We start from the raw sequence: 23,788 nt of genomic DNA, 5'->3' as shown, positions 1-23,788 counted from the left end.
ATGTTATGGAGGTGGAAATAGGCGGTCTTAGTTATATCATGGATATGTGGTTGGAAGCTCATTTCAGGGTCAAATATGACACCAAGGTTGCGAACAGTGTGGCTCAGCCTCAGACAGATGCTTGGGAGAGTGATGGAGTCGGTGGCTAGGGAACAGGTTTTGCGGCGGGGACTGAAAACAATGGCTTCAGTCTTCCCAATATTTAATTGGAGAAAATTTCTGCTCATCCAGTACTGGCTGTCGGACAAGCAGTCTGACAACTTACAGACCGTGGAGGGATTGAGAGAAGTGGTAGTGAGGTAGAGCTGGGTGTCATCAGTGTACAAGTGGAAATTGATGCTGTGTTTTCAGATGATGTCGCCAAGTGGCAACATGTAGATGAGAAATAGGATGGGGCCAAGGATAGATCCTTGGGGGACACCAGAGGTAACGATGTGGGAGCGGGAAGAGAAGCCACTGCAGGTGATTCTCTCGCTACGATTAGATAGATAAGAATGGAACCAGGCGAGTGCAGTCCCACCCAGCTGGACGACGGTGGAGAGGCGTTGGAGGAGGATAGAGTGGTCAACTGTGTCAAAGGCTGCAGATAAGTTGAGAAGGGATAGTTTACCTTTGTCATAGTCACACAGGATGTCATTTGTGACTTTGCTGAGAGCCGTTTCAGTATTGTGGCGGGGCAGAAACCTGATTGGAAGGATTCAAACATGGAGTTGCAGCAAAGATGAGCACGGATTTGGGAGATGACTACAAGTCTAGTGGAATAATATAATTACAGGAAACTTTGTGCTATCCGGCACCCACGGGACCGAGCTGCTGCCGTTGCCTCAAAACTGCCGTACTCTCCAGAGTTAATGTTGAGAGATACGGATCTCCGTATTTGACAACAAACAGCAACAGCTTCTAAACACTCGGTTGTGGCCCTAAAGCTCTGTAGCTGAAGCTGTTGCTATAGCTACAGACCTTGCACAGCTTGACTGTTCAAACAAAGCAAAAAAACCAAACAAAAAGAATAAAAAACGGCTGCTGATTTTTGCCGGTGGCTCCAGATTGCCGGATAGCTCACCTCCAGATAGCACAAAGTTTCCTGTACTACAAAAATCCTCATTTTTCGCTACATTAACAGACCATCTTTTAATATCTCGGATCATAAGGAAAATCAAGGATGAGAAAAGACGTCCCGCCCAAAGTTTATCCCTCTAGTAGCCTAACTATCTCAGCTTTGCATTTTGAACACCCTGATGTCTTTGTCTCTATTATTTTGCCAGGCAGATAATTCCAAAAACAATTGTCACCCTTTAGCTAAAGATGTTTCTGTTTTCAATTTTCATTCATTTAAATTTATGTCCTTTAGTCCTACTAGCCTGTTAACATTATGACATTCTAATTTGAATAGTATGAAAATAATAGTATCAGAATGTGGGTGAGATGCCGAGCAGCGCGGCAGGCTAGGAGTGTCTGGCTGGCAATAACATCACCCACAAGTACCACAGCTCCTGTTAAATCACAGGAACAGCAGCTATATTTGGGGGAGCAATTCCAATGTTTTAATATTAATTTTACAACTATATAGAAAGAGTAACTCTCCACTCATGTAATGTAAGAATGGCTCTCAAGGGTCAGGCCAGTATGGACCCTTGCTGCAGAGTACTCCTGTAAAAGCTCAAGGCCGAAAGAAGCGGTCATCTAAACTCCAATCTTCCTCTGCTATCCAGATTGCAGATGACAACCCATAGCATAATACAATAAACAAGCTGGACGCAGTGGAAAGCACAAAAAAAAATACATTTTCGTACTAGATATTAGGTAGCATAATAACTGAATGCTGTTAGAAGCAAGTATATCAATTAAAATGAAAAATAAAATTGATCCAGGCAATTTACTGAGGGAAAAAAATAAGAGTTGGCCTATGGTCTTCCTCTGGACTCTTGCATGGTCAAACACCCCTTGTTCAGGAAATGCTAGCTTTGCATTTGAGCTTTGGCTTACTATGGACAGAGTTCCAGGCAATGACACTGATGGACGTCAGCACCAAAGACAAAAGTGATGCGTAAGACTTTACTACTGGTGTTCTGCACAGATTCATAATGTTTCCTTCCCCAAATCATTCAGTTGATCAATTTTGGCCTGTCTTACTGCTCCACAGTTACCCTATTACACTAAATTGAAAATATATATTTAACTGGGCCCAAACTCATTAATCGCTCCAAAATAGTCTATTTAATACCTTGAAAAAGACCGTAAGGGGATAACTTTCAGAAGTGAGACTCTTGGATTGGAGCCTCGCTAGATGGGAGGTTGGCTAGGAAGAATGACTAAAACATTAAAGGGCTGTTCCGCCAACCCATATTCCTATCGAATGAGGCACCTTACTGAGAACAGAGCCCCTCAAAATGAGTGCTCATGTCTTTGACATACTTCTTGCAAAAAAGGTCTGTGTGTTCAGAGACAATTGATGTTGAGCACAGTATTTCAGTACATGGCTCAATTTTACTGTGAATGATAAAATAAGCCATCTTGAATTAACACTTGAGGAACCACTCTGTTAAATACCAACAACATCTATTCAAATTTCTTAATACTTTAAGCTGCAAGGTCAAAGGGGACAGATCTTCGGCATTGTTTCCTCTAAAGCTGTTAAGGTCATTCTTACCTTACTCCAGGCAACCTCAGTGTCCAAATTAGTTGGCATGCCTTCAACTGCTGATCGCCTGGTCAGCTCTGCGTCAGTTGCCGCCAGCCATTCTGTCAAGGCATTCACTTCCTTCCTGAGCTTTCGAGAAAATTTCAGAGATTTCTCCAGCTCTTGCTTTCCCTCGGTCACCTGCAAGACAGAAAAAATAGATCCCATTTTCACAATGACTTTTTTAATGGTTGATCTGCAGTGAAAACTCAAATCTAACCAATCATAACAAGTTGTCTTCATTCACAACCGGATCTTCTTCTGACGTGTAAATTTAGGCTACATTCAACTTAATCCCACGGTCTTTCATATTGATGTCACGAACTTTGCAAAAAGTTCTCATTTCAATTTGTTCATATTCTTTTGTCGATTTTGTTCATTATTTTGAGCATCTGGAAAGTTGGCATAGTTACTCAGCCACATGTTGCAGCAGCAATTTTCAGTTCCATTCACCAAAGTAAAATCAGTTATATGTGCAAGCGAACGAAGATTTTGCTGGTTATCAGTTTTTACTGCTCACAGATGAAAGTATGAGTTTACTATTCATTAATGGGCTCTGACTCGCTGTTACTAGAACAGTCGTACAAAAAGCCAACTGTTGGCTAAATATGTTCTACAGTTGGGTTGATTGGTGCCCAACAACACTTGTTGCATTTCTACTTTTATCAGCTACAAATATACACAACATATATTAAGGCAATCAGCTTAATGTGTGCACAGTGTAACTAGAACATTACTTTTATAAAATACACCCATTAGTGACTTACCATTTCCCAGTTAGAAATAAAGAAAATCTCTCTCTTTACTCAATCATCTCCAAAACAGTATGCAAAATAGCAAGACTTTTGGTTTAAATTTTCTCCCCCCCTCTACCCCCCCTTCCTTCAAGCCCCGCCACCCCTTTCTTCTCCTCCTTTTCATGAAGGTACTGAATCATGCCATGTTGTGGTTCTACTGTGCTTTGGTACTTCAACTATGTGTTGATTGTTCACGTATGAGTCTAAACAAAGAATGTGGGTAGGCTATTCAATCATGAGAATATCACAGATGAGTCCAAACATGTTCTCATTTTACATCCACACAAATGCACTATTATTAGGAATCATTTAATAGAAATCAGATGCAGGAACCCTGGAACCTTTTTCCCTTCCCAGGAGAATGGAGGCTAACTATCTTTTTCATTACCAATCCAACTGAGATCAACTAACTCAACATTAGACCAGGGATCAAACTTGAGGACATTTATGTGTCATTATGTGTTCTAGTAGGGACTAAGCTTTTTGACTTTCCACCACAAATTTGGGTGGTTTTAAGGATAATGTGTGTTGTGTTTCTAAATGTTTTACCTTTCCTTACTGTGTGGTCTCTCTTTTGCTCCTTCTGCGTCAGTTAGGCATGGGAGGTAGCTGAGTGTTGTTTAAAAACATTTCTTCCCCATTAAAGTAATTCCATCATGTTAGCCATACTACAATCAGCAAATAAACCGATTGTCAGAAAATATGCACTTTCTGAGCAAATAAAAAGTCACAAATATTAAATAATCTGCTTTACAATTGCTTTCATGACTTCTGCATGGCTGGCAGTACACAATCCAAAGTGCTGAACAGAAGCAATATCATTTATAATACTTTTCTGGGAAAGGAAGGGAACATCTCTTACCTACAATCATCGAACAAACAGACTGTACCATCAAGCTGGATGGTGAATTTTTGTAAGAATTAAATGCCTAAAGCTTAAGGAAATATTAACCTAATTTTCATACTTCTATCTTCTTTAAATATTGCTGCAATATTGTTCCCAAACAGATCCTACTTAAGTATCACATGGCAAATTGCACTGGATTTGTGTCAAATGAGTGAAGACTTGTGCTCCCTGATGCTCTGCAGACCTGACCTCTGCTATAATTTGTGGGGTCAGTTCATTCAAATATTCATTGGCAGCTCTCAAGCACCAATCCCATGTAAAACAGGAATAATGTGCTGGGGTGCTTGCAAATTAGAGTGTAGCCTTTAAAAAGCTGTCGGGCTAAATATTGCAGCAGCAGGCTGGGAGAACAGCAAGTAAGTAGGAAAGTGCTTAGCGAAGTAAATCAGGTAGCTGCAATGGGCGTCTCATGTATGATTTAAACCCACTCAACAATCTGGCAGAGAGAGCCAAAGAAAGGACATAGGTATTGCAAAAAGGAATAAAAGGGCAAATAATTTCATTGAGACTGACCTCCAAACCCTGCTCAAGGAAATTCGGCAAAAGAGAGAGAGACACACACACTGTATGGTCCCCACATAAAAACGCCGCAAAATATGTTTGACTGTTGGCTCTCTCAGACCCTTTAAAATGAAGTACTGCATAACTAAGCCTTAACACTGCAACTGACAGCTGTGACTTTAAAGTCTACAGCCTTGATTTTCAGCAACTTCAGGGAAGCTCTTTCTTCAATAAAGGAATCAATTGAATGCGTGGCAGCTTCACTGGAATCAGCAGCAGCCCACCTCCTTTCAAGTGGCCAGAGACTCAGTGAGTACCTCCTCATCCACAGAAGTACAGACTGTAGCTTTGATGACAATAGGGGATAATATAGACAGCACCCTACATACAAGCCTCCAGACCCTGGGAGCTGGAACGCGTGCTGCTGTCTCTCAGGGCTTTCAGGATCTGAAAGCTGCCATTAGACCAGCCATCCCATTGGTCAGTGGGGACACAGATCCAGGGCCCAGTGGAATGGCGATGGCTGGAATAGACCTCTCTATGGCTTCTCTTTCTTAGGACAGCAGCACATGCCAAGCATCCAGCCTTCCCCACATCAGGGGCATGCAAGAGGTGACACCAGGCTGCCTAGGCACAAGCTCCAGAGGTGCAGGCAGCAGCAGCTCCCTCATGGGACCAAGCTGTCATGAGCAGGTGTTTGCCTCAGCACCATGAGCCTTTTAAGTCACAGCAAAAACCAACCAGTTCTTGCATTACTGCCCCTCAGGTTACACCTAGGAGAAGCACTAGAATAGGTGAAGCACTAGAAGGGCATACCTAGTTGTTGGGGAAGCGTGGTGTGAGGAAACGGTAGGTCGGCTTCGGTTCACTTTGGAGTTTGTTGCATGAAGAGAGAATGTGCACTTAAGTCATGCTTTGTTGTTGAAGGAGATTATAACCTTAAAGCAAAAGATGCACTTATTTTTGTGGTAACTTATTCAGTCAAATGATTATTATTGGCGTGGTCATATGGGGGCAAAGAGAGCTGATGTGTTGTGATGTTCCAAGATAGGCGCTGGATTGAAAGTGGGGGAGAAATACTTAAAACAATGGTAATAAAGGTAACTGTGTTAAACCAATGAAAAGATATCACTGATTATATCTGCTCTGGTGTCTCTTGCAACCGTCACCGAGGAGATCCCTGAGTGACGGCCCTCCTGATGCTCGCCTCCATGTAATTCTGCCTCCAAAGCAGCTCCGGTGTGTCTATAGGGAATCTCATACATGCTTTTGGAGGGGGGGGGGGGGGATGGCGGGTGCAAGATATCCCGTGGTCTCACAGTTAGTCAGAAGCAAGCCCTACTCTGTCTAGCCACAAAGATCACTGAGAAAAAAAACGAATTCCTAGCTGTAGAAATCAGTACTTAAGTTTTCAACAGTCTTCAGGCTCAAAACTCCTCACTTCTGCCAGTCTCAGCTATGCCTCATATTTCCAATTATAACTTACTCTAATGCACTGCAAGTGCAAATTCCTGAAATTCTGGGCTCACTACAAATGGCCAGAATGTCCATATATTAAAAATGAGCTGCATGGGGACCCAGTGACAGATCGCAGGAGGGGTCAAATTGCCATCGTTAATTCAGGCGCATCGTTTTTGGGGTGGAAAGCATCGGAAATAGCTTCCAAGCCAATTTGCCAACAAAAAAAACTTCCCTGATTGCATACCCCAGAAACACCATAAATAGGTTGAAATTTCAGGGCTTATGTCTACGTTGAGCAGTTTTTTTTTTGAGTCTTGACGCCCCTTTCTTTGAATGTGGCACAGTCCTTTGTGATTTCCCTCATAAATAATACGCGATCCAACTGTCCCCAACCACTCAGAACATATTACAAAATAAACAAGGAATTGCTAAATTTCAAATGCAAGGTTTGCTCGTGACATATGATCCAGCAGTTGGCAGGTGGTGCATTTACCTACCTGACATTTATGCCAAAGACAAATGTCCCTATGTTATTATATGGAGCCTGTATGTCATTTAAACAAGTAATGCTCAGCATTTATACAGATGTTGTACCTATCTGAAATGCCAGTCAGATGAATGCTGCTTCCTCTATCTGCAGTGACCGACCTTTTTTTTTTCTCATTTCTTCCCTTCCCTCCTCTCCTGAAGCCATTAACATATTCCTGCAGTATTAATCCACAGGCATCGGTCATTCAAGCACAAGTATATAACTTTGTGTTGTTAAAAATTAAACAAAAGGAACCAAAAATGCAGGATAAATTTTATAAGTTATCTATTAGCACCTAAATAGAGCTTTTTTTATATACAGACCTCATAGCTTATATTTATTTTACATTTTAAAATGATGAGATTTCATGCAAGGACATACTGCCATCTTCAGCTTGCATTCTGTCAGCATTAACAACTACAACTGAAGCACCAACAGGGGACTAAAAAGTGTGTTTAAGTAATAAAGCAAATGGGTGGAAAGTGAGGGGGAGGAAGGAAGGAGGGAAGTGAGGGGGAGGAAGGAAGCAGGGAAGTGAGGGGGAGGAAGGAAGCAGGGAAGTGAGGGGGAGGAAGGAAGCAGGGAAGTGAGGGGGAGGAAGGAAGCAGGGAAGGGGAGGAAGGAAGTGACGGAGTGAAGAGGGGTGAAAGGAAGAGGAGACGGAGGAGGAGAAGGAAAGGGAGAGAGTAGGAAAGGAAGGAGAGGCAGCAGGGGGAAATTAGGAGATGAAGGAAGAGATGAGTGCAATAGAGGGAAGTGAGAGAATAGAGGGGGAGAGGCAGAGGATGGAGAGGAAGGAATGGGGAAAGGGAGAAGATGGAGGGATGGTAATTCAATTAATGAGTCACAAACATTTCTTTGACCACCATCAGGCACAATACCATTAGAATGTTCCAATCACACAGTGACTTCCTGGGGCAGATTTTGCGGTGGGTCGGACAGCGTACTCTCAGAGTACGCAGTCATACCGCCTTTGAAATATACCGCAAGTTTGGGATTTCCACATGCTAAATTCCGAACTTGCGATCTGTCAAGGTACGCCTCAACAGATGATCTGCACAGACGGGGAAATACTCATTCCTGGCACAGAGTTGGGCTAATTGTCCACCAACTGCCCAGCAATTGCTTCTAAAAATTTTCGGTTTGTGAAAGCAGGTGCAGGAGCCCGTTTCACTGTGAAAGGAATCCATTTGAGTGCGTCTGAAAGAATTGTTAACTGTTTTGGTATCACTTCGCAATAAAATACATGTACCTAATGGCAACATTAAAAAAAATATAAAATATGACAATTAATGTTTAAAATTATCATTGTTTTCTGCAATATCAATTGTATGATACTTAGTATGAAATATAAATAACGTAACTTTTAATACACTTCCCAAATTATAGAAACTGTGCTGCTTGTGTATGTGTTTACCGAAGAAAGAGTGAGTGAGGTGACCTGACAACAGCAGGTTGAGTGGTACACTGATTAACCAGTGTATATGTTTCCAGCAACCAGCTATTAAGAGCATGAATCCAGGTAACGTGATGATACAAGGGAAAAGAAAAGAACCATGAACTAAGTCTGCACACACACATCCGTGCACCTAACCTGATCTTCAGTATGCAAAGTATCTATTAAGTGATGATGCGTGTGGTTCATTGTGTCTGAACTTCAAGCAGGTACTTGTTTATACAGGTAGGGAGTTATCAGTCCACAGTTATTACCCAGCACCATAATTCCCAGAGAATCTGGTCTGCTTTAAATCTCTTGCAAAGGAAGGCCTGTGATAGAATGGAGCCTGCCTGGCAGGACCGTGAGCACAAACTAACAGCCAGTGCAATTGGCAGCACAATCCAGCTAATAGAAGGTTGAACAGCTCAACGATTTATTTCACTTTAGTAAACGGTCAAAGGACGAGAATCGTTCCACTGACCTCAAATGATCTTTTTTAACCTTCAAGTGGAAAACAGATGCCAAATTATGGTTGGTATTTTGTTACATAATTCATATATCAGCATTTTGTTAAAATTAAGTCCAAGTACCAGTTTAATTAAAAGTTTTTAAAAGGTAATTTCAACAGAATAGACTGAAAGAAATTTCTGTGGCTTAGTTTTGACAGATTTTGTGAATATGTCTAACCTTACACACAGGCTGTACGCTGCGCTCCCGGCCTTCCTGATGTAATATGCTGCACACAACTCTGCAGCGCCGAACAGCATGTCTACATCCTGGGCCTCGGTAAGATCATATCTTTTTCCGGAGGTCGGCGGCATACACCGTAGCTACACCGCCAACTGCAATTTGTGGGCCAATATATCAGTAAAATCAAAGCTAGCTCAGTTATTAAAGCACCCTTTGTGCAAGATATTTTGAATCTAATCATTGGCTTTGGACTCTTTCCACAAATGGCTAGTTTATTTTCGTAATTTGTATATTTTTTGTAGACAGCTGTAAAAGAATATCTGAAATCTCCACCTAAGCTGATCAGTATAAACTTTGAGAGTCAGTGTTGGATACAATTATCATCTCTGCTCATCAAGCTAAGTGGAGCTGCAGAATAGAACACTTTCCTAATTTCTGCAGCAGTATCAGCATTAAATACTCTTAGGTTTGGTAAACCAAAGGTTAGATGCAGTAAATCTACTTTATCTTTCCTTAATACGATACCTTAAATCTGACACTCTACCACAGTAAAGTGGTGTTTCCATGTCATGCAGCAGTTATCCTCATGTCTTTTTGAGGGACTCTGGCAATTTATTAACTTCTGCTAATATGAGCAGTTTCATACTGTAGTTTAATACCCACCAGGAACTGGGTTGAAGCTGGGCGAATAGTTCACATGGGGCCTGTTACGTCCGTGCAATAATAAGAAAAGGACTGCAGAGAACGATCAACAGGTGTTTACTCAACGTGGTTCAAACTGCAACTGACTGTACAGATCACTACTCAGGGTTTATACACAGGTGTGGTCACTGCCGGTACTACAGGATACAGGAGCTGTAAAAAGTAGCTCTCCCCCTTAAAAGGTACATACATTACAATTCCTCCCCTTTTAGATTAACAGTACCATAACACTCATTTAACAATTAAATATCAAACTAATTACAATTAACACTTTTAACATGCAACTTTAACTGAAAATAGTCTATTTATAAATTCAGTCTTTGGGGAGGCTTCCTGATTCTTTTTGGATAACGCCTTTCCTGAGTGTCTCGCTCTTGGTGCGGAGGCGATTCTAACACCCTGTCGTCAGTTGATTCATCAGTTTCCAATGCTATTGTTTCTGAGGTAGTTGCGACCTGTACGTCGGGTTCCTCACCAGGTACGTATGGCCGAGACATGGGGTTGACTCGTTCCTGTGACTCGAGGATCTGGTCAGCATGGCGTCTCACAATGTTCTCCCCAACATCCACTATGTACATTAGTGGCCCCTGCCGTGTGCATATCGTTCCTGGTTGCCATTTCTCTGTTCGGTAGTCGCGGGCCAAGACTGGTTGCCCTACATTGAAGCTCCTTGTCGGCTTCTCATTGATGTGCTGGAATTGCTTACTCTCAACATCTCCTCGTACATTTGGTCTGAGCAAATCCAGATGAGATCTCAACCTTCGGTTAAAGAACATCATGGCCGGGGCCTGGTTGGTGACTGCATGTGTCACATTTCTGTAGGCTAACAGGAAATTGTCCACCTTATGCTGCAGTGGAATGTCGTCATCGCACATGGCCCTTATTGCCTTTTTGAAGGTTTGTATGAACCTCTCAGCCAATCCATTTGTGGCTGGATGATACGGGGCGGATGTGTAATGCCTTACCCCATTCCTTTTCATAAATCTTCGAAACTCTTCGGACACAAACTGTGGTCCGTTATCAGAGCAAATCTGCTCTGGCAAGCCGTTCCTGGCAAAAATGGTCCGTAGGACTGCAATAGTTTTCTCCGTGGTGGTGGAGGACATTTTGATCACCTCAGGCCATTTTGAGTGCACATCCACGGCTATTAAAAACATTGAGTCCATGAATGGACCAGCAAAATCAATATGCACCCGTTGCCATGGAGATGAGGGCCACTCCCATGGATGTAGAGGGGCATGTGGTGGTGCATTTTGGACCTTCTGGCATCCTGAGCAGCTCTTTGTCAGGTCCTCGATTTGCTGATCGATCCCCGGCCACCACACATAAGCCCTAGCAAGGCTTTTCATTTTCACCCCTCCCAGATGACCTTCGTGAAGCTCATTGAGCACTCTCTCCCTTAACTTGGGTGGAATTACCACTCGGGATCCACACATCAAGGTCCCCTGGCATACTGACAGCTGTTCTCTTCTGGATGAGAATGCTGGCAACAGTGAGTCGCCATGTGCTGGCCATCCCTTCACCCTCAAATCATATACCCGAGACAGCGTCGGGTCATTTTGGGTCTCCTTCTCTATACCAGCGTTAGTTACTGGCAAGCATTCAATTATAGTCCAATGAAATATTTCGACAGGATCCACTGCTGGTGCTTCCTCCGCAGTAGGCAGTGGCAGGCGTGATAGCCCATCAGCGTTTCCATGCTGTTTCGTGCCCTTATACTCGATTTCATATTGGTGCGCCCCTAGAAAAAGGGACCATCTTTGTAGCCGTTGCGCAGTCACCACCGGAACGCCCTTCTTTGGATTAAAGATGGAGACAAGTGGTTGGTGGTCAGTCAGCAAGGTGAACTGCTGCCCGTGCAGATAGTGATTGAACTTTTTCACTCCCCACACTAGGCTGAGGGCCTCCCCGTCAATCTGGGCGTAGTTACGCTCGGCTGAGGTTAGTGACCGCGACGCAAAGGCTACTGGCCTCTCCGAGCCATCCGGGAATTTGTGCGACAGCACCGCTCCAATGCCATAGGGTGATGTATCACACGCCAACTGAATTGGTAGTGCTGGGTTGAAATGAGCCAACACCTCTTTTGATGTGATCAATTCTTTGCTCTTCTGGAAAGCTCGTTTACATTCGTCACTCCACTTCCATGGTACCCCTGTTTGCAGTAGGGTGTTCAGTGGGTGTAGTACAGTAGACAAATTTGGCAAGAACTTATGGTAGTAGTTCACCAGCCCGAGGAACGACCTCAGTTGTGACACATTTTCCGGTGCTGGAGCCTTGACTACTGCCTCAATCTTTTCAGGGGACTTATGTAACCCCTCTTTATCAATAACGTGGCCACAATACGAGATCTGCTTCTGGAAAAACTCGCATTTGTGGCGATTAGCTCGGAGCCCATATTCCTTCAATCTAGTGAGCACCTGCTCCAGGTTGGCGAGGTGATCACTGTCATTTTCGCCCGTGACCAGGATGTCGTCCAAATAACACTGGATCCCTGGAATCCCTTGCAGGACTTGTTCCATTGCCCTTTGCCAAACAGCCGGAGCTGATACTATCCCCGAACACCAGCCGGTTGTATTGGTAGATACCTTTATGAGTGTTGATCGTGAGGTACTGTTTCGAAGCTTCTTCTACCTCCATTTGCAGGTACGCCTGGGCCAGATCAATCTTAGTGAAGCGTTTCCCTCCAGATAGCGAGGCGAAAATATCTTCAATCCACGGAAGCGGATATTGTACAGTGTGAAGGACTGGGTTCACTGTCACCTTAAAGTCCCCACAGATGCGAACCTTCTTTGGTTCCCCAGGCGTATTACTCCACGACCTCTTCATTACAGGAACGATGGGTGTAGCCCACTCGCTCCAGTCCACTTTGGACAGTACTCCTGAACGTTCCAAACCTTCCAGCTCTGCTTCGACGGCTGGGCGGATCGCATAAGGTACCGGTCTGGCCTTAAAAAACTTTGGGCTTGCATTTTCCTCTATTTTGATCGTCGCTGTTATGCCTTTTAGTGTTCCGAGTCCCTGCTGGAACACTTCTTGTGCGTCAGTTAGCATTTTTGACAGTCGTCCAGGTGTGACATCATCATCCTTTTTGGCATCTACAGTCAGTGCTTGTATGGAATGCCAATCTAGCTGTATCTTCCGGATCCATTCACGTCCTAGTAGTGGTGGTCCTCCATCTGGCAATACATATAGGTCCATTTTTGGTGTTTCCTTGCCGTTATATATAACGTTCACCCTTATTTTTCCTTTGGGGTAGACTTTTTGCCCCGTGTACGTCTTCAAGACAATCTTTGTATCTCTCAAGGGTATATGCGAGAATAGCCGCTTGTAGTCCCTTCGGTTTATGACTGTTAGGGCTGATCCTGTGTCCAATTCCATTTTCACTTCGACTCCTGCTATCTTGAGCGTGACCCAGATAGTTTGGTGATCCTCCGTTTTGATCACATTATGTGGTTTCAGACAACCCAGCTCCTTGCTTCCGGAGTCTGTATCAATCTTCTGTTCGTCTGAACTACTCTCCGTCACCTTATGTACCTTCTTGTACTTCTCCTGTGGAGATTTCTTGCTGCTGGTTTTCTTTCCCGACCTGCAGACTCTTGCTATGTGTCCTACTTTTCCACACTGTCTGCACACTTTGTCCTTGAACCAGCAATCATTATGGTCGTGTGTTGTTCTGCCGCAGCGATAGCACTTCACTGTTCTGTATGACATTTCATTTGTGCCATATTCTTGCGGTCTCCGTTGTATCTCTGCAGCGCCCCGTGCTGCTGCTTCGTGTGATACTGCAATGCTGAAAGCCTTGTCCAGCGTAAGATCCTTTTCTGATAGAAGCCGTTTCTGGGTTCCTTCACTTTGAAGCCCACACACAAACTTGTCCCTTAAAGTATCTGCTAGTCCCGTTCCAAACTGGCAGTGTTTCGATAGCTTGCGCAGTTCCGTTAAATACTCAGCATTACTTTCATCTTTATGCTGGTTCCTTTTGTGAAACTTAAATCTTTCTGCTATCAGCAGTGGTGTGGGGTTTAAGTGGTCCTGTAGGATTGACACTATGTTTTCAAAATCCTTTTCTACTGGCTTCTCTGGGGTTACTAGGTTTTGTAGCAAGCCATACGTTTTTGCACCCATTGAATTCAACAATACCAGCGCTTTCTTGTCATCTGGCACTTCATTCGCCCAATCTTCGACTTCATTGTCGAACGCTGTGATACTGCCACTCTTCGGCATTTTTGGGTCTGGTTAGACTGGCTTAAAATAGCATCTCCCGCGCTTTCCTTTCTTCCCCGCTGCGGCTTAAAAATGGCGTCTCCCGCGCTGCTGCCAACGCCGCTCTCGGCGGTCCTCGTGGCAAATGGCAACACCCTGTGGGTTTCGTGCGCTGCTCCTGCGCTACTGCCAATGCTGCTCTCTGCGGTCCTCGTGGCAATGGCAGCGCCTCACGTTTTCCTGCGCGCCTCTCTCCCCCGTTGATGCTGCTCGGCCCTTGAACATCGGCTGCGCTCTGCTCTCTCTCGCCTCTCTCTTGCCTCTCTCCCCCGTTGACGCCGCTCGGTCCTGAACACCGGCTGTGCCCTGTGCGCTCTGCCCTCTCTCTCTCCCCCGTCGACGCTGCTCGGCCTTTTTCTGTGCCGCTCGGTCGGCTCTAGCCGCCGCTGTCCGGGAAGGGTCTGCGCAGTACCTGTTGCCAGCCCGTTTCGCTGGACCACCGTGACTGGAAAGCCAAGCCTGGCTCTCGACAGCCTCCCCTGCGATGCTCAAATCTCCGCTGGATGACTGGGCGGTTGCCCGTGGTCGACGCCTGTGCTTCTGGACTCGACCTTCTTCCACTGTTCTCCAGGAGCGAATCCCTGGGAGGTGATGCAGAGTTGCAGGTAGGTTCGAATCTGCTCGTCGCCAATGTTACGTCCATGTAATAATAAGAAAAGGACTGCAGAGAACGATCAACAGGTGTTTACTCAACGTGGTTCAAACTGCAACTGACTGTACAGATCACTACTCAGGGTTTATATACAGGTGTGGTCACTGCCGGTACTACAGGATACAGGAGCTGTAAAAAGTAGTTCTCCCCCTTAAAAGGTACATACATTACAGGGCCCTTACAGCCAATAGAGAGGGAAATCTTTACCTCATCAGCCTGTGCTGAAGCCAAATTCAATCCCACCGATGAGTGTCCTATTTCACCATGCCATTTTCCTTTAAGTATGTTCTTTGTACTACCGCATAGGTTGACCGACTGTTCCAGAGTAACAAAATGTGAAATTTGAGAGACAGTAAAACAGCCCACGACATATCAAACACACCATGGTATCCTTCTGAACAAATTTGTATGAAAATCACACTCTGTCGATCTAGAGTGGAATATTACAGTGCATGACACCTCAAACTGATTTAAAGTACTTGTGACAAGAACACACAGCGACCAACAGTTTCGCAAAGGAATTAATGAAGTTATGCAATTAATGACTGTTCATCAGTTAGCGGGGGGGGGGGGCGCGGGGAAGGGAGGGGGCTGGTGGATCTGCAGGAAGAAAAGCTCTATGCTTCTGTCAACATTCTCTACAGGTTCTGTATAGTTCAGTTGCTTTGTGGAGTTACTGCTGAGGAATTTTAATGGAATTTATTTACATATAGAAAGGCAGTGCCAGCTAGATTGAGAAATATATTCTGCACAATTTTAAACAGGAAGTAGGGAGAAGAGTGAGGAGAGGGAAGGGGAGGAGAGAAGTGACGGAGTGACGAGGGGTGAAAGGGAGAGGAGGAGGGAGGAGGAGAAGGAGGGAAGGGAGAAAGTAGGAAAAGGAGAGTAGGAGAGGCAGCAACGGGAAATTAGCAGATGAAGTACGAGATGAGCGCAAACGAGGGTGAGAGGATAGAGGGAGGAAGGGGAGAGGGAGAAGATGGAGGGGTTTGGATCCAAAACTCTGCTGCCTGCATCCTAACTCGCACCAAGGCCCATTCACATGTCATCCCTGTGCTTGCTAACCTACATTGGCTCCTGGTCTGGTAACGTCTCGATTTTAAAATTCTCATCGTTTCCCAAACATTCCATGACCTCGCCCATTGTTCCCGTTAAGCTGCATGGCCGCGCAGCGGTCTGGAGATCCCGCACAGGCTGCTCATCGGCTTTTAAATGGGAAAAACCACACATGTGCGAAAATTTGAATGGGCCATGCAGCCACTTAAAAAGGAACTGCGCACCAAAAAAAAATTAGAGGGAACATTGGCCTCACCCCTCCCTATCTCTGTAACCCCCTCCAGCCCTAAAACCCTCCGAGATCTCTGCGCTCCTCCAATTCTGACTTCTCGCACATCCCCGATTTTAATGGCTCCACCATTGGTGGCCGTGCCTTCAGCTGCCTGGGCCCTAAGCTCTGAAATTCCCTCCTAAAACCCTCCATCTCTCTACTCCTTTAAGATGATCCTTAAAACCTACATCTTTGACCAAGTTTTTGGTGACCTGTCCTAATATCTCGTGATCTGGCTCGGTGTGAAATGTTGTTGATTACGCTCCCGTGAAGCTCCATGGGTCGTTTTACTACATTAAAGGCACTATATCAATGCAAGTTGTTGTTGTTGATGATACATTAATATTTCAACATTACAAGAGATATATATTACAACAGAGCTTGGATCCGTACTTCATATCCTGCCACACAAATCTGCATGTTCCAAACTTTACACCAGAATGTGCTTGTCACAACATCTGCTCCACTCCATAAGCAGTTTATTTTTTCTGCAGGGAAAGGATTGAGCTTTAAAGCTGCATACTAACAGGAATTTCAACATTTTCAGTTTTCAATGAAACAATCCAAGATTCAATGATCTTCCTTTTCTTACAAAATGAAAACTATTTGTCTACTTGTTCATCTTAAAAGGAGGAGAAAGAGGCAGATAAGTTTAGGGAGGGATTTTCAGAGCTTGGGGCCTAGACAGCTAAAGGCACAGTCGCCAATGGTGGGGCGAAGGAAGGCGGGGATGTACAAGAGGCCAGAATTCAAGGAACAGAGTTCTCGGAGGGTTGTAGGACTGGAGAAGGTTACAGAGAAAGGGAGGGGTGAGGCCATGGAGACATCTGAACACAAGGATGAGAATTTTAAAATCAAGGCGTTGGTGGACCAGGAGTCAATGTAGATCAGCGAGCACAGGGGCGATGGGTGATGAAGTCACCGCCCTTCTGTTCTGGAGCCTGGGTTCAATTCAGCCCAGACCTTTGGGTGATGGTTTCCCTGGACTTCCTACTTTAAGGGTCCTATGTGAAATAAGTTTGGACAGTCTCAATCCAGTTCCTAGTTGGTATGGTTTAGAAAGGCTATAGGATGGCAGGTGTGGGAAGTAAAACAAAAAGTCACACTGGTATAGCAGGGGATATACTTCCGAAGTTGAAATTGAGGCTGGGACACATTGTCGGGACTGAATAAAAGAAGCTTTACCCTGTTATAAACGATCTTGATATTGACATGGAGTGCCAGTGTTCAATTTCTCAACACGAACATCCCTCATCTTGATAGGCAAGAAATTCACAAAAAAGTAATTGTTAAAAATATTTATTGCATTTTCTCCATTTTAAATGTAATAATCTCTCCTTTTAATTTTCCCTGTGCCATTTCCTGGCTGAGGATGAATATTCAAATGCCAACAATATCTCTGCTAATACTACTCTGCTGCTGGCAATTCAAACCTACATGAGAGTAAGGTGGGGTGACTAAATGCCAGATTGTCCTTCTCTGCTGCCTCCTCTCTATGCATTCATGTGTTTAAACCATTGACTTGGTATGTGAGCCCACAATCCATGGCACAGCAGGACACATTACCAATCACCGACTACCTTGTTGTCTTATATTTGACTTCACTGACATGAAAGCAACATAAACAGCACACAAGGAGTAATTGTCTTATGTCACGCTGAGGTGAAGAGCCTTACCTGCCATGAGCATCCAAATTTCCAATATGCATTATCAGCGAGTAAGGTTTCCTGCCAGTAGTGTAATGTTGCAAAATTACCCCTTAGATCTCACTCCTGAAGGCCTTTCATAAGTACTAAAACATGCTTCCAGCTTTACAAATATACAGCCCTCATCCTTTCTGGTACAGTTCCACAAATAACTTCCAATGAAATTATTAAGTATATAACTAAAAGTTCCATGGGTTAGGATACAGTCCTTTCACAATTGGGATTTGTTTATGAATCATTATGTGTATATCAGTGTCAACAACAGCGGAGGGTATTTCTCCCACAGAAACAATAGGGTAGAACGTAATTGAACCTTTGGAGTTTTTGGGGGGAACTGCCAGGATACTGTGAAAACTAGGCCAAGACTGAAGTGTGCTTTGAAGCCATCAACGTTGGTTCATATCATGAGGACTTTTAATCCTCTACCCTCTTGGAGAAAAGTAATTACCTTTTATGGCAAGAGCAGCCTTCGGGTGAGCCTATAATAAGGGCAACTTTTCCTTCATGAGTAAGGGAGCTCCCATTTATGGGGATATATCTTGTCACACTACGAGACGAGCTAGGTCCTATTACGGCAGATTTAAAGCAGCATGGAATCTTCTACTTGACTGTGTAACTGCACTGCTTGATGCTTATTTGAAGGTTCTGTTTGGATGAATAAAGTAATCATTGCTGCTTCATCATCTCCATGTTCTGTAACAAACCTTACACGGCAGCCACATAGACAATAATGCACCAAACAAGACTGAAATGAAAACTAGTTCCCAGCTGTTTTACCTGACTAATGTCTGCAGCTGTGAACCCAACATTAGCCTAATGATCCCCATGCTGGGCTGAACTTTGTTTTTATTTGTGATTGACTGAGCCTATTAATGGCTTAATGATCTAATTACTCTGCATTTTATTTCTCAGCTCATTCTGGGTACACCGAGGCTCCCAGAGGATGCATTTCATTTGTTAAAATCATCTACTCTGATTAAACATCACTTAGTTCCCGCTGGAGTAGGCCATTCCCTTCACAGGGATTGGTTCAATTCCTGGACGAAAGTCACTTTACTGGTTCAAGATAGTTTATCTACTGTACTCTACGGGGGGAGCTTTTAAACTGTCTCACTGGTGGTAGAAGCAGGCCTTTCCACTATATTAATAAAGGTCACTTACTATAGTAATAGTGACTCACTGCAGCACAGGTGCAAAGCCTGCTCCTGTGATTTTCTGATGCCTCGGTGTTCATCTTGCCCATACACATGCACCGCACTCGACCATAACATTTCCCCTTATAATAAAGCCTTTTTTGATAGGATAGCAGTTGCTTCGCCCACTTGTCTTTGCCTGAGCTGGATAATTTGCACAGACTGCATGTTATCTATGCAGCAATATGACTAGACCAGTGCAACATTTTTACATTCCCCACTTGAGCTACCCCAGCCAATTTAGTGGCAGTTTGAGTAGTTTTATGTTATGGGTTCATACCCATCAGAAACTAGCCCGAGAACTTCAATCATGTGGTTACTTGTCAAAGCAGCAGATTCCTTTGAGCCCATTGGAGTGTGTAGTTCCTTACTCAGAGGTGAAACCTCAAACCCAATGTTCTGGGTCCAAATGCTATGGAGGTTGGCCAGATAGGAGAGCATTATGTACTAGACCAAAAAGAATTTCTCGAGGTGTAAACCACATTCTTGGCGTAGTGACAGAACTATTTCCCTCTTGTAATGTCAAGAGAATGTATAAATTCGTCTTGGCTTGACTCTTGGTATTGGAGGAGGTGACGTAGTTGGAATTACCTGATAAGTATATACCTTGGGGGAAAAATTCGGTATCGCCCCATTTGGGGGGCCATTACTGGCGGTGCGCAAAGTTTAGCGCCTGGCGCTAATTATCGCCTCCGACAGCAAACTTGGCTTTTATCGCCCCTGGAGGTGATTGGAGTGCTAAATCAGACGCTACACACCTCTCTTAAGGCGCTAAGGCCGAGGAGCTACCTCAGAGGGCGGGCGCAGCGCAGGTGCTGTCAGTTAGCGATTGAACACAGACACACTGGCAGTTCTTAAAGGGGAGGGTCGATATTGCTCTGAAGCCACACCCTGCTCATTGGTAACTTGAATCTCGACCTGGGCAGACCTGTGGCTAAATCTAGCAGCCAAACACTATGGAGAGGGCCAGGAAGCGAGCACAGCGCTTCTGCGAGCGGGCTTTGGAGGCTCTGGTTCACGAGGTGGAGCGCAGAAGATCCGTTCTGTACCCAGAGAGTGGCAGGAAGCCTTTGCCACGCGAGTACAGAAGATTGTGGAGGGAGGTGGCTCAGAGAGTGTCCTCAAGCAGCATGGTGCCTAGGACCCATGTGCAATGTAGGAAAAAGTTCAACGACCTCACTCGGGTCGTCAGGGTGAGTGCCTTTTTTTCAAAACCTCTTCATCCCTCCATCTCAACCTCACTTTATGGCCAGAGGGTCTTGAAAGCCCCAATGCCCAACACTCATCAAACACCTATGGCCCGTTCATCAAACACACACGCACATTCCACACACACTTTGCATACAGTAAGAGCTTTTCAACCATGGGAGGCATTTCAGGTAAGTCCATGGCTGCATACAGTAAGGGCTATTAAACCATGGGAGGCATTTCAGGCAAGACCATGGCTGCCTATTTACTCAGACGCCGTCCTTTTTCTTGCAGGCCAAGCTGTCTCATAATAGGAGACAGCAGCAATGGACTGGTGGAGGGCGGCCTCAGCTGCAACCCCTCAGCGATCTTGAGGAGCGCGTCCACAGGATTGTGGCAAGCCGGGTGATTGGTCCCATCGCCACTGGAGATGCTGACCCCATTCTGGACAGCAATGGTAAGGTCATCACCTTTTTGTCCTCTCGCCTTCCACTTGTTCCTCACAACAGCAGCCTTTGACACTTTCAATCCAAATCACTAAATCACTGCACTCATGCCTCCCTTGCTGCCACCCTGTCCTCACGCTAAAGCCACTCTTGTACCTCCCTGCTTTCAGATGGTGATTCACCAGGTGAGGAGACGGGCCCTCAAGCTGCCAGTGAGAGTGAAGCTGAAGGCGAGGAGGAAGAGGAAGCCGGACCATCAGCGCCACCCTCTACCGAGGCAGCCCATGCCCACACTGGGAACATGCCTTCCCTGGAGGGGAGCAGGGGGGAATGGTCTGATGAGGGTGAAGCTCAAGGTCCCAGCGGGCTGCAGCAACGCGATGGGGGTAGGGAAGCTCGGGGGCCTTCTCCCCGGAGGGAGATTATGGCTTCGAGTCCTGCTGCACTGGATGCAGAGGAGGAGCGGGTCCTCGGTGAAATGAGCACCCAGGCAGAGCACAGGCACACTGAGCTCATGGCTGCAGTGGCAAGGTTGCCCGAATCCACTGAATCACTGGCAAGGAGTGTGGAGCACTTCGCTGTAGCACAGGCGGCTGCCACGCAAATGCTTAGTGCTGCAATGCAGTCAGTGGCTGGTCTCATGCAGACGCAGATTGAGGCCACGTGAGCACTGACTGCTGCCACCCTTGCTGGATCGGACAGATTTCCCCGGGGCTCTCACCGCGCCGCAGCAGGCCAGCAATCTGTGCTCCATCAGATTGCTCCGTATGTTGAAGTACTGCCCCGTGGGAGTGCCAGTGTGTCGGTCGAGCAGGGAGTTGCTGTCCTCTCTCAAGATGACAGCATTCCTGCTGCCACCACTGGCACTTCTCCACTGCAGTTGCCACCACCTGTAGGACAGACTGCTGCCGCCCATGCAGAGTTGGTGCAGTCAGCAGCCGGGCCCTCCAGGCCCAGAGCTGGTCTAGGCCGTCCCTCGAGGGCATCTGCAGTCTCAGTTTCTGACACTCAGCAGCCTTCCCCCAGCCTTGCTCCAGCCACTGGGGTTCCATTACGGAGGAGCTGCAGGGTGGGAAGGGGGGAATTTCGCAAGGGAAGCAGATCACCCTCGAAGGGCAAAAAGTAGGAGGTGTGAAAATGTTTTTCATTGTTTTATTGAAGGCCAAGGTTCGTGGTCAAATTTTTGTAACTGTTTTGGACATTGTCTCCAGGTTGTGAGAGCCAGTTATGTGAATGATGGTTTTTTTTGTGTTTCTTTCTATTACTTTGTCATGCGGAAATGAGACATACAGAGTTTGTGAAATAAAGAAGTGTCTGTATTCAAAATGTACATGTTTGGTCTTTGCAATCATTGTTGCCTTGACCGGCTTAGGGGTTGCGGGATGGTTTCATTCAGGTTGTTTAAATGGCAGAAGCCATTTCCTCAGAGGGGGCCTAGAAGCGACTTGCTATGAGCCTTTGACGGACGGCCCTTCCACTTTGTGCCTCCCTCCCGCCTTGGTGCTGCTGATGATCATCCTCCTCCTCCTCCTCCTCTGCTGGTGCTCCAATGTCTGGTGGCATTGGCTGGTTCCTGAGGATTGCAAGGTTATGCAGCATGCAGCACACAACAACGAAGTGGGAGACTCGCTCAGGCGAGTACTGCAGGGCTCCTCCCGAATGGTCCAGACAGCGGAACCGTTGCTTGAGCACGTCGATTGTGTGCTCAACAATGTTCCTGGTAGCTTGATGGCTCTCATTGTATCGTAGCTCAGCAGGGGTGCTGGGCGAACAGAGCGGTGTCATCAGCCAGGTGCACAGAGGATATCCCTTGTCCCCGAGAAGCCAACCTCCTGGGTGATGTGGTGCCTGGAAAAGGTCTGCCACAGAAGTCTGGCGCAGGATGAAGGCATCATGGCTGCTGCCAGGAAAGTGGGCATTGACAGCGAGTATCAGCTATCTGTGGTCACAGACCAACTGGACGTTTAAGGAATGGAAGCCCTTTCGGTTGGAGAAATCCTCAGCATTCTATTGCGACGCCCACAAAGCCACATGCATGCAGTCAATGGCGCCCTGCACCATGGGGAAGCCCGCTATCATCGCAAAGCCCGTTGCGCGTTCTTGTTGCTTGTCCGGGGCCATGGGGATAGAGATGTACTGTCGTCTCCTTTTAAAGAGGGCATTTGTTACCTGACAGATGCAGCAATGCACCGCGAACTGGGAGATATTGGCAATGTCCCCAGTAGCTGATTGAAATGAGCCGGTGGCATAAAAGTTGAGAGCCACTGTTATCTTCACTGCCACTGACAGAGATGTCCTGCTCCTCAGTTGAGGCTGCAGATCTGGCTGAAGCAGGTGGCAGAGCTCAGTGACCACCTCCTTGCTGAAGCGCAGCCTTCGCAAACAGTGCTCCTCAGACATATTAATGTAGGAGAACTGTTGGCGAAAAACCCTGGGAGGGTAAGGTCTCCTGTACCGAGGCCTGTTGGCCCTCCTCCGTCTGGCCATGATTGCCACTCTCTCTCTGTGTCTCTGTGCCCTCCGAATGTGATGGAGAAGGATGACGTTCCCATTCATTGCAGCCCCCATAGTATCTGGGCAATCAAAGTTATGAAGGTCAAAAAGCAAAGTACCTGCAAAGTTATGGTCAGAAGCCAAAACTACCTCAGGCAGCATTGACTCAATGCAGAAGTCTCTCTTTCTCTCTTTGTCGCTCTCAAAATCTTTCTCTCTCTCAGAACGAGTGATGCAAAAATGGCTACCACACAAAAGCCAGGAAGAGGCCCCCTTTAAATAGCGCCCCCAGCCCCACAGCGACTGGGAAGCGTTCCAGTTAACCTGTCGTTGGTTGCGCCAGGTGGAAAGGAGGGGGGCGCCACTCAATTTCCGGTCCGGGGCGCCCCAAGGGCGTTGCACTCTCGAATGACGTCAAGAGCTGCATGCGAAGGAGATCGGGTGGTATTGTTTAGCGCCGCCGCAAAATGTCCAGTCAATTTCGCGAGAGGCGCAGATATCGCCGCGCCCGGGTGCTAGTTGCTTTGCACCCCACTTAGCGCCCTCTTAATGCGCTAACAGGTGGCGCTACCAACTGAATTTTTCCCCCCTTATGTTTGATCCATGAAAGCCATTTGTTGAGGTGATCTGGTTGTATTTCTTTTTGATTCTGAATCTTTATTTTTGAATGGCTGGCAGGGAGTGGATGTTTCAGAGGCATTTCCGCTCTGGGACCCGAGTCCAACATATGAGATGAAAGTTTCTTTGGTCTGCTGGCTGTAAAGGTCCGGCATGAAGAGTTTGTGCAGTCTAGCTGCTGGTGGGCATGGATCCAT

The 23,788-nt window shown here is 45.9% G+C and overlaps 1 protein-coding gene across 8 annotated transcripts in view; it reads right to left on the bottom strand.

Moving 5' to 3' along the window:
• Nucleotides 1–23,788, bottom strand: part of dmd (dystrophin) — a 2,562,635-nt gene that overhangs the window by 1,365,783 nt on the left and 1,173,064 nt on the right. For all 8 annotated transcript variants that reach the window (XM_086007360.1, XM_086007362.1, XM_086007361.1 and 5 more), the window contains one exon: nucleotides 2,651–2,821. In XM_086007360.1, the coding sequence (XP_085863486.1) occupies nucleotides 2,651–2,821 (171 nt within the window). The remainder of the gene's footprint in view (nucleotides 1–2,650; nucleotides 2,822–23,788) is intronic.

This window comes from Somniosus microcephalus, chromosome 14 (genome assembly GCF_052327205.1).
Source record: "Somniosus microcephalus isolate GS21.2 chromosome 14, FLI_Smic_1.0, whole genome shotgun sequence".
NCBI lineage: Eukaryota > Metazoa > Chordata > Chondrichthyes > Squaliformes > Somniosidae > Somniosus > Somniosus microcephalus.
Note: the sequence above shows the minus strand (reverse complement) of the source record. Positions and strands in the feature narration are given on the sequence as shown.